The 12,058-nt window shown below is 32.8% G+C and overlaps 1 protein-coding gene across 1 annotated transcript; it reads left to right on the top strand.

Annotated features, from left to right (window-relative positions):
- Window positions 1-3,071: 3,071 nt before the first annotated feature.
- Window positions 3,072-10,802, top strand: LOC132697540 (cytochrome P450 6a2-like; the record flags this gene model as incomplete). The annotated part of the gene is made up of 2 exons (XM_060663124.1): window positions 3,072-3,145; window positions 10,108-10,802. A coding segment is annotated over exon 2 (677 nt), but the record flags the coding sequence as incomplete, so codon positions are not given.
- Window positions 10,803-12,058: the final 1,256 nt, after the last annotated feature.

Here is a 12,058-nt window from a genome sequence, read left to right as displayed (position 1 = left end):
TAGATGTTATAATTTGCTTCCTTGTTGACGCGTTGGACTAATATTTTCTGGAATAATAAGAGCGGGAGCAGCTTAATGATCTGGAAGCAGATTTAGAATGAACGATTGAACTTCTTGATTTGTCTCATTTTTAGTTGGTACTACTGTAGCATTTCCGTTATCATGTGTGGAATGATCGTTATCTGGCTTATCGTTTAGGGTTGTTTCAATGAAACCACTATCATAAAAAACACATGGATTAAGCGGATAAATCTAGGTTGTTGAAAAGTCACGGATAGCCAGTTCCGAACACTGCCTAATAGGCAAGATCAAAAATACTTGCTATTTCATAATGAGTGATTGGTCTGATAAACGTCTTCTCCGTAAGGTACTTCGATATTACTTGTCTGACTTGTATACACATCTAATATCAGAAGCACGAGAAAAGCAGCGGAAGGTTTGACATTTTCCAAGTGGTTAAACCATTTAGTGAAAAGCTCTGTCTGTATCCAACCTGAGGGATGACAAGCGTGCATTGATCCAGCTGGAGCACCATTCATTAGAAGTGGATGATCTCGCTTTCCGGCTGCATTCCTTTAAATTATTCACGTTATTGTTGAAACTCGTTCCACTGAAGTGATTGCAGCTATTTGCTTTTCCCCTTTAGAGATAAAACAAAACCGATATCTAAATTGTGGCAGGATATTTAAACTCTTCCATTTATTTATTCCTGTTGGATGGCGATTGCAAGTCAGAAACAGTTTCAACCGCATTTTGCCTGTAGAATTACTTCGTCTTGAAAACAGGTTACTTTAATTGTTACGTACTGTCACCTGATAAGCAATTGACTTAATGTTGCGTCTGCTCAAACCAAACCGAGTTTGCTCCAGGGTAAGGATATAATTTACCAACTCTGCTTCTAAATTTAATATTGAATTAATATTTGTAATTAGCCCTAGAGGTAATTCTATTTTTTTAGATAAACATGTGAGTGTCGTTTTTAGAACGCTAAAGGATCTGGCAGCTTTTAGATACCCCCCATTCTGTTCTCTTTAACGACAAGAATAGCATCTGTCATTGCTTCCTTATTTCAAGCTTGCCTGGAGCAAGGTTTTTGCTTTTGCGATGAAGCCATATTCCAAGATAAGAAATACGGCTTTTTGTATAGACCAATGTATAATAATGGAAACTGATAGGTAGTCAATATTATAAGAACAAGAATCCCACACCCTGCTTTAAAACTACTGACTTTATGTAGGTACAGTCTAGCATTAAATGGGACCAGATTTCGTTAAGGGCGCTATTGCCATATTATGTTTCTTCAGTATCTCTTGAATGGACGAATAAAATATGCTAAAGTCATCTTTAGCGTTCGCAATGGACGCATGTGGAAAGCGTGAAAATATGATAAAACGTTGGTTTCATTTTCTTCTGAGTTGGTAACAGGTTTTGGACGTTCCTTTCTTCGTAGATTTCGAAAATTTACTTCAATTCTTTTAAACTTTTTCTAATGCACTGGTGACAAATGCGGATATTGTTCAATAAACCTTCTGCACGTTCTTGAATTATGTACCATCTTGCTTGCACCACCTTAAATGCAACTTTTAACTATGAAAATTCGATAAAATGAGAAATCCAAATATTTTTGTACAAGAAACGTTATCATTGCCAGTTGGAGTCTGCTACCCAGATGAAATGTGATTATGTCGAACACAAATTTGATAACAAAAAACGCCACCATGGCCGGCCAGAGCCTGCTACCTAGATAAAATGTGAGTACAAGATGGGAATGATACATAAAAAAGTTCCAAAATGTTTCGAAGAGTCTAAAAATGTAATAATATACAGGGTGTTTAAAAAAGAAAGTTCATATAGGTTACCAATATATCTGCTAACATCGTATGGCCAAAAATATTTTACATAGATAGCTCATATTTACTTACATAGGTAACCAACATTTCAGGCATTTACCGTAAGTCATTATCCATAGACGTCTAACAGAAAACTCACCGTAAATAACCCTGTATAAAAATGTTATTAGCTTAAAAATAACTGTATGATTTCATCAATGTTATGTTTACTCCAGTAATTCTTAATATTTATGGGGCGCGATAAAAATAAAAGTTAAATGTAAAACATAAGACGTGTAATATTATTTATTTAGGTCGTTATTCAAACAAAAAATAGCAACAAAAAAATTATAAACACCTTGTCACATTAAAACAGGATATCATTTCAAACACCCAGGTTATTTTCGAAAAATTATTAATCGGAGATTTGGAACTGATACCTACGAGACAACGAGCAGGGTATTCGTTCATTGAAACAGCCAAATGTGAATAATTATAGCATTATCAGGTGATTCACTTCCAGAGCCGAAGTAATCAATTCCAAGGATGATTGTAAATGTTACTTAGACAATCCCAACAAGTTGTAATTGTTATGGTCAAGTGATTTCTTCTTCTTCTTCTTCTTCTTCTTCTTTCTTCTTCCGTCAATAAGGATTTCCAAGTATTTTGTAATCGGGTTTTTGATAAACTGTTGTTCATTTTAGTTTCGAATGTTAAAATTTTTGGGTGACTTTTTAATCCTTTTAAATCCTTCCAATGGGCCTTGACTGACGCCTTGTGTTCTTTAAGAATCTGTCAAACTAGTACAGTCAAGTTTTTTCAAAGGAACTTACACAGGTTACTGTAATTCCGATTGATTTTCTAGTCCATTTTGAAAACGGGCAATATGATGTTGATTACAGTTAAAGTGTCAACCGTCTAGTGACTGAAAAAGTCCAGATCACACATTTTGTCCTATTTAATGACACGATAGAGTGTTTTTTACCAGTTCACCGGAATCCCTTCCATAATACCTTTAGCACACGGCTGAATGCAGAAGATTTGTAATGAACATTAAGCAACGAAAATTTTGAGTGAAAAATTTGATTCAAAGTCTCATTATATTGATAGCGCTACAACAAAATACTCGAACGAAATACACATTTACGCATGTACGATGAAGAGGCCAGTCCATATCTGATTCACTTATCTATTTGTCCTACTGAGAAACGTGCATTATCGCATCTCTATCATTAAGATCCGACCCAGCGCAATGTTGTGTATATAACTTAATTTTAAATCAGGCGCCGCCATTAGAGTTCGTCATATTGTTACTGGTAAGTATTATTATAGGAATAATTGTGATTGAAATATCAGCTATCTACGATTTAAAACCTCATTATCAAATGCTGGTAAGACCGCTCGCCATTTGTTTAAAATTAATGGTTATAAAATTATTATTAGAAAATTATATTTTTTTATGCTTCAAACCAATTCTATCGCGTGCTATATCATTAGAAAGGTAATAAAATTCTCTATTTAATAAAGATAACACTTAATTAGGTCTCCATTGCAAAAAAAAAACTGAAGTGCGAAAAAAAACTTTTTTGGTCGTTCTATTAAGGATAAAATTTCCTGAAATTTTTGCATTTTTCAATTTCGTTTTAATTATCTATTGACAATTGTCAAATATTGAAACATCACACATGGTTTTGAGTAAACCTTAAAAAACTGAATTCTTTGCCCATTTAAAGTTGCAAACTTTATCGTGGGTTAGATCAAAAATTGTAAATACTAAAATTATAGAGTTCATATTGAACCTCCTCAATCTTCTGTTCCAATTCAATGAATAAAATAACAGATTAACGGGACTTTACTAACGGTTTGACTCTATTGGAGAAATTGCATTCGTATAGGATTGCAGATATAGTTCTTAACCCGATAAGCTCCTCCTCTATAGTTGGTATTGAAATAGGTGTTCCACAGGGATCGTTTTTGAGTCCTGTCCTATTTACACTCCACATCAATGATGATGCACCCTATATGCTGATAACACTTTCATTGTCGCTTCAGAAAATTCCCATATTTTATTGCAGAATAGATACAACGATATGTTGAGCAATGTAAATAACTGGTTTAACAGTAATAGTTTGTTTTTAAATCTAGATAAGATTTTTAAAATTCCACCAACGTGAGTTATATGTTCTAGTTTCATTTCCAGAGTAGATGATTGTCCAGCAGCTCAGTCTAAGAGTGTTAAATTTTTAGGTATTAAGATCGATGAGAATCTTAACTACGAAAATCACTGCGAGTTCTTGATTTCTCGGTTGAACTGGAATATTTCCATGCTGAGAAATGTACTGACGGAGTCACGATTATTCCAAATATATTATTCTCACATTGAATTGAAATAATACCAGGGGGTTGGTCTACGCAATCGACAGAAGTGTTTTTAGCACAGAAAAGAGCGATTCGTTGTATTGCTCGCATTCTTTTAGAAGTTTATTTAATAAATACGATACACTGACCTTACCGAGTTTGTTTACATTTGAGTGCAGTATATATGAATCCAAAAATAAAAGCCACCTCACTCAAAATGAAGCTATTCATTCTTTTAACACAAGACACCGAAACAAAATTCATATATCTTTTTCCAAGTATAAAATTTCGTCTAGATCACCCTGTATACTGGGCCTGCAAGTCTTCATTGGTGTTCCTGATGAAATAAAAGGTCACTGTTTAGAAACTATTAAAATAAGATTAAAGCAGTATCTACTGCAAAAATCTTTATACACTATAAACAGTTTTTTTTACATAACCTTTTACTTGTACTTGTTATTGTAAACTTTTTTATTTGATAATAATAATAATAATAATAATATTAATAATAATAATAATAATAATAATACTCATTATTAGTATTATTATTATTAGCATTTGCCATTATTTTATAGGAGTTATAATAAAACCTGTGGGCAAGGGAATACATTTTTTCTTTTTTCACTACCTCGATCGTGATAAATTGCAATGATAGTCTCCGATAAATTACTTATTTTAAAGTTCCACACCTTATATGATTCCTAAATTATTAACATATGAATAAGCATACAAAAGAAAAGCCAAAACGCAAAACTGAGGCAAATTTGTCAATATTATGCGATTTTTACACAAACTGGAAGAAAATAAAGTTGCCCCATTATTATTAGTATTATAGTATTTCTTTAAAAATAACAGCCATAAGAACACGAAAGTCGGCCGTATGAGATGCCACTACAATAAAAATTAAAATCATAAAAAAAAAATAAAAAACGCTCTTAACTACTTTTTTTCTATACCATGTGACAAACAGATTTAAAATTTAATAAGGTTTATATTAAAAAAATTAATGACATTATTGACATTTCATTAAAAATAACATATCCTTAAACATTTGTCTTTTCTGTGCTACAATTAACATTTACATAACTATATGCATAACAAGTGCGGTAAACGGCATTTGAGTGAGTTAAAACTTTACGGAACTTGTTGCATACTATACTTTTTCTACGACCGTTAGTTTTTGCATACATTTTCGCAAAACACGAATGCATTCACTGACATGACTGTCAGAATTGATAAACGTCAAAATTCAAAGCGTGGGAAATATCTCCGAAAACATCCGATTGCCGCCAAACCCGTGCGGTAAAATTCCGGAAATGTCCGAAGCGGCTCGGATTCGTGGGAAACGAAACTGACATAGTAAAGTGAGGCTTTCCGTACGCTAGATCGGTGGGTAATTAGGTATTTTAGAGACGGGATTAGAAAAATTATATTCTGACAACCACTTGTTGAATTTATTTTCGGTTATATCAAGAAATCGAAAATACTAAAGTTATAGGGTTCATACTGAACCGACTGAATAAATTAAATAACATATTAACTTTGCCATTTTCCTTCTTTTTATAGAAACTTAATAAAACCTATAAGTAAGAGCCAACATTTTTTCATTTTTTGGCAATACTGCTCATGTAAAAATTAGAACGTGAGAAAGAGAGTGAGAGGGGGGGGGGGTGGAGAAGAGCAATATCAATGCAATCTCAGGGATCGCTGCTAAACAGGAATGCCAACAAGGGCTACACTAATTAACATACAGAAGAAAGGCGAGTTTTAGATGAACGAAACTAAAGTGGCAGCTGTGCTACTGTAGGGAGTTTACTAAAATAATAAATATAATAGTAATTATGCAGGATGTTTATTACAGACTTGGACCGATAATTGAGATATTAAATATTCTAGATTCTGCATCAAGTAAATAAAAACTTACATAACAGTAAGAATAATAGGAAAATACGCTTTATATTTAAATGCTAGTCATTATGTTCCCAGTATAACTATAGTCTTTCGAGTCCAGAGAAGTTATAAAGGGCTCTACAGTAGTTTTGTTTTGTGGTCCCTGCTTCCCCCATTCTTTCTCTGATTTTAATCACATTTTCAACGCACTTACTTAATATTTCATACATCATGGTCTTTATTTCCTCTTGCAAGATGTTTTGGAAATGCATGGTGCCAAAAGTCATATTATATCTTGCAACAAAGCATTTTACTTGGGATTTAATGAAATACCTATTACCGTTCGTATCCATATCCAAATTTACAATCTCCCGTATGTTCTTTTTCCAGAATATCTCTCTGAAATTGCTTTTTATTTAAAGCAATAGGTCACTTAAAATGAAGTATATTCATTCACGTGCCTATAAAAATCCCATTCTGTTCAGGAGAGTTTATCAAAAGACAATTTTCCAATAGTTAACTTTCTCAGTACACTGACACCTGTCTCAAGTTTTAGTTAAACCCTTATACATGATTTTTAATTGACAATCTTCAGTAACTCGTTGAATGTAACCCAATTACTGATGTCAATTTTTTACTACAAATTTAGGACTACTAGCCATAAACAAGAACGAACCTTGCCAACAACTGCCGGTCATACAAAACCAGAATTTTAATTTTTAACACTAAGGTAGCAACTATGATCACAGATACCATTCCACGACTATGAAAATGTAACTTTATTTGACCTTCCTGTGTGTAACTGAGTGACAATTGAAATAATTCAACAAAAATTAAAAATCATTTTATTTTCATATTCAAACCTTTTTTTATAAAACTCACATTTCTAGATAAGATATAAGGCCCCTGTGAAACCGGCGACCCTGTACATTTAGAGATCTAAAGAATGTAATTCTCATGCTTTTGGCCCTTTTAAAAACCAAATAAACCGTCGATAAAATCAAGTATAAATATATAAATATAAAAATTGTAAACAATACAAAAGCCTCGGAAATTTTACGAATATATGCAAAGTGTATAAAAAATCTAAATATCATCAGCACAAAGAAAAAAATCAATTATCCCACCTCAACCCTGTAACGTCACTGAAATCAATAACTCCTTAAATATATCTGCCTCATCTTTAATTTTTGCATCCGTATTTCCGTTTTTCCTTCCGCGTGAAAAATCTCACATATTGTGCCTTTATAAAAATAAAACGCCCTCAACTTAGTGAATTATTAGTATTTTATTAGTAGGTGGTACCTTGATTGATAATTGATCATTTGGATGAAAAATATGGATGACGCTACAACTTTCTCAAACAACTGGCAACGTCGAATTATTCATAACATTTTGAATTGAAATTATCTATCTTACGTTGTGATGCAATTTCTATCGTCTTGTTAATGGATTTTTATCAAATTTCGTTTCTTGTTTTATTTCTTAAAGGCCATTGTGTTCAATTAGTTCCAAAATTTCTAAAACAACTGGTAAAAAAATGAAAGCAACACTTCGAGTTATCCTGTATTTCATTGCAATTCGTAACCTTTTTTGGTATCGCCAGTGGTGATAATGATGAATCTATTAATACTTGTTCTGAAGACTGAAATAGCAAGCCTAAAACAGGAATTTTTATCTATAAAAAAACCTTTCGATTTCTCCAATTGTATGCATGAGTCCCAAAAACGGAAGAATAAAGATAGATGATGGACCGGATGAAACAGGAGAATCATAGTCTCTATAAACATGTAATTATCAGGCCTAAGACTGCTATTAGCTATATAGAGAAGAAATGGCTACAGAAATGCCGCTCCTCAGAAAAGCAAAGGGTCCTTTGGACACAACAATGTGTGGCGTTTATAACCTAAAACCATAAAATTTTTATCAACGCAGAGTTGTGCAAAACAACATGCGAGCTGTTAAAGGAGGCTATGAAATCGAAAAGCAAACACTACAAATACGTGTGTGTGCCGCAATGGTCTTGTCTTTGTCAGGAAAATGTTCTTGTACAGGCTGAATCAATTATAAAGTTCATTATCTTATTAGTTTCATTTTTCGGACGCACAATTTAAAATTATTTTAAAGTATACAGGATGGCTTAAATGGTGACGAATAAAACATAGATTTTTTTAAATGGATCGCCCTATTTTGAAGTATTGGTTAAAATCGTTTTGAAATTTTTCAAATTTCTTATTAATAATTACACATACCTAAAGATAATAATTTTTCAAATATTTTAATTTTTCTTGCAAACAAATTACGATAGCGTCACTGTTTTTCAAAGTAGATTACTGATATGCGTCTTCAAAATAAAGCAATATATTTACTATCATCACTTTAAATATCGCATGTAGCAGGCAAATGATAGTTTTGTCCAAATGGCTTTTGCCTAGACAAATGTTATCTGAGGAAATGACCTCATGAAAATAATTTCTATTTAAAAGTCGTTTACCTAGGAAAATGTGATTTGCCAAGTTGTTGTTATATACGCGTTGTCATATTGCCTAGAATTGTTAAACAAATGTTCATAGTTCAGGGTTAATATATTGTGTCCAAATAGTATGACAAAATTTAGCAAAAAATGTTAAATACAAACACTAAAAGATAAGACTAGGACAAACAATTTAAAAATATTTTCAAATATACAGTGTGATTGATAAATATGTGGAACACCGAAGTTACATATTTTTATTTGTATGACCCCAACCCAATGTAGGATTGTTACGGTTTATGCTTAGTTATTTCGGATCTATCGCTATTTTCTAGTCAAAAATGCCATGCGCCTAATACTCTATACTTTTGAAGCCATTTCCGACAGCTGTATTTGTATTATATTAACTAACTAACTTCAAGAAAAGTATAGCACAAGTGTCTGCACTGCTGTTTAAAATTGTTGGCATAATAAAATTGCAGCTGTAGGAAGGGGTTAAAAGTATAGGTGAATGTTAAACACAAATCATTTTTGACGAAAACATAGCCATAAATGCGAAAACAGTCGGTATAGACTATAATAACCCTACAATATATATTCCGTTTGAAAAGTATAAATTTGGTTTCCCACATATTTATTAATAACCCCGATTATTTAAAAATAATTTTAAATTTTTTCTTTTAGTCTCGTCTATAACTTTTGTAGTTAACATTTTTCTCTAAAACTGATAATAAAGGTGATATATTTTACTTTGATAAACTATTTGGACATCCTGTATAAGGCCTTAAAGACTTCTATCCTTCCTCATGTTAAAGAAATGGTTTAGCGAATGTAAATATTAGTGTGTCACAACACAGAACTGCTCTTTACGAGCGGCGATTTACCTATAGCATGGATTTTTTTTAATAAAAGAAATGTCTATCTTTTGCCTTCACGTCAAAAAGCACAATTTATATTGTTACATGAAGAAAGTGCGGCTTGGGTTTTGCTTTTAACCTTTAATTAGTTTAATAATTTATATTCGTTCTGTTGTTGTGTTATTATTATTATTATTATTATTATTATTATTATTTTTATTGGTATTATTATTATTATTATTATTATTATTATTATTATTATTAATATCTCCCGTGTTTTTATTTTATTTCAGTTTTTTCAAGCATCTTGAATTGAATTGAATCAAACAAAATAAACAAATATTAAACTTGTTAAGCAAAAGCTGGAATTTAGAGATTAACTCGATGGTAGAGGATATCTCTATTTTTTACAAAAATATTGTTCAAGTTTGAAGCCAGTAAATTGCGAATTGTATATTCAATGTCGGAAGACATTACGAAACAAACAATACCAGACTAATTGGTTAACAAAGTTCATTTATCTAAATGGCCTTTTAAGGTGTTTATCACAAGAAAGCTTTGATAGTATTACCCATTACTCGTACGAAGCACATATATCCGCAATAGAAATGGGCAACCACAGTTTTGTCAAATTGCCTCCGTTTCTTGCATTTTAAGACTAGAACGAAACGTTTTTTGCTAACAACATTATATTTTTCAGATCTAGTCATAACCTGCCATGTTTGTTCCGGCTCTTCTAATCCTCCTGGTAGGCCTCATAATTTATTACGTCAGACGTTCCCACACTTATTGGAGGCGCCATGGTGTGACAGAAATATATCCAATCCATCCAATATTTGGCAACGCTAGAGAGACCTTCCTTTGCAATGAGTCGATATACGAGTTCTTCTTGCGAATTTATTCCATATTTAAAGCCAAACGAGTCAGATACGGCGGAATCTACACATTCACAGCGCGCGCCCTTGTTATCATAGATCCCGAACTGATCAAGGACATCATGCAGACGAGCTTTGATCACTTCGAAGATCGAGCTGGATACATCAACGAGGAAAGGGAGCCTCTCACCGCTCACTTGGTCAACCTCAAGGGGGCCAAGTGGAAGTCGATGCGGCACAGGTTGACGCCAACATTCACCTCTGGAAAAATGAAGATGATGTTCCAGACCTTCGTATACTGCATATCCGGACTTAAGGGGATGATCGAGGGATACGCTAGGAATAAGGAGAGCGTTGATATTAAGGACGTACTGGCGAGATTCACCACCGACATAATTGGAAATTGCGCATTTGGCATAGAATGTAATTCCATGAAAGATCCCAGCTCGGAGTTCAGGGTCTACGGGAAAAAAGTGTTCGACAGAAACTTCTGGCAGAACGCGAAGATTACGATGACCAGGTGAGTGACACAATATAAAAAGTTGGGCTCTAAATTGTATAATATATTAGAGAGACATATTTGTTTCTTCAAAGAAACTTCTGCAGGCTGTGGAACTTGTGGGTACACATTTTCTAGATAGCGCTTCGAGAAAGTCGCCAGCATGACTATATTTTTTCTCCGTTGTTGTTAACTTGTTTTTCGTATTCAATTTAATTAAAAAAGGCGAGTGTTTGTGCAAAAATTTTTAATTGACGAGTTCCGTAAAAATTGAATGGTGATTATTGTTATTGTTATTTGTGCAGTCCACAGATTTTTCTGTCTCTGGAATGGAAATTTATCCACTATATTCAAAAGGAAGCAATGCAAAATTGCTTAGGCTCAGTGAATATGATGAATCATCTGCACATCAAAATGTATACTGTAGCAGCAATCTCTCTGCAGCTATCCACGGGCGTAGGTAAACTTAAAATAATACGAATAGTTCCTTTATATTTTACTGGTTTATTTGAATAGTGAATACCTGGATTTCAAGAAAAGTTCTTTTATATTTTATTGGTTTATTTGAATAGTGAATACCTGGATTTCAAGAAAAGTTCTCCCAGACGTCCATCATAATTTATTCTTGGGCACTTTTCGCAGTACCTATCTCTCTCTTTTAATGAGCAAAAGAATAAAAGACATATAATTTCTAAATATACATAATACCCACAGAATTGAAATTTTAATTTTTATTTTATTTTTAATTTTACTATTTCGTTAATTTTTAATAATCTCCCTTAACTTAACTGGTTTTTTATTTTTATTTAGCTGAGAGAACAGTCACAAGAACAATTATCAATGGTGGCGGTGTTTTGAAAAAAAAAATGAACAACTGAACAAAAAAAGCAGTCTGAGATAAATAAAAGTTAGTTAATCTTTTAATGAAAGCGGAAATGGTTAAAGCACCTCTCACATCAACTGGGACCTTATAAAAAAGTTTAGGGACCAAGTTGAAACAAGTAGTGCGAAGTTTAAGAATTCTGAGTAGCTCGCAATGGCTAGGTCGCCTTTCATGCATATTTGCACGAGTTATAAATAAACCTCTCATAGATTTTGGAACATTTTGTATCTGCTTATATGATCATGTTTCTGTAAATTGTATGCAAATCTCAAACTAGTTCAATCAAATCTACCACATCTTTATGTACAAACATGGCTTAATAGCTTAATGCTGAACCCTTAATTTTTACCGACTTTAATAGGACTGACATCATTCTCATTGGGTTTTATTTTGA

The sequence above is a fragment of the Cylas formicarius genome, unplaced genomic scaffold, assembly GCF_029955315.1.
Source record: "Cylas formicarius isolate icCylForm1 unplaced genomic scaffold, icCylForm1.1 PGA_scaffold_20__1_contigs__length_1931585, whole genome shotgun sequence".
Lineage (NCBI taxonomy): Eukaryota > Metazoa > Arthropoda > Insecta > Coleoptera > Brentidae > Cylas > Cylas formicarius.
Note: the sequence above shows the minus strand (reverse complement) of the source record. Positions and strands in the feature narration are given on the sequence as shown.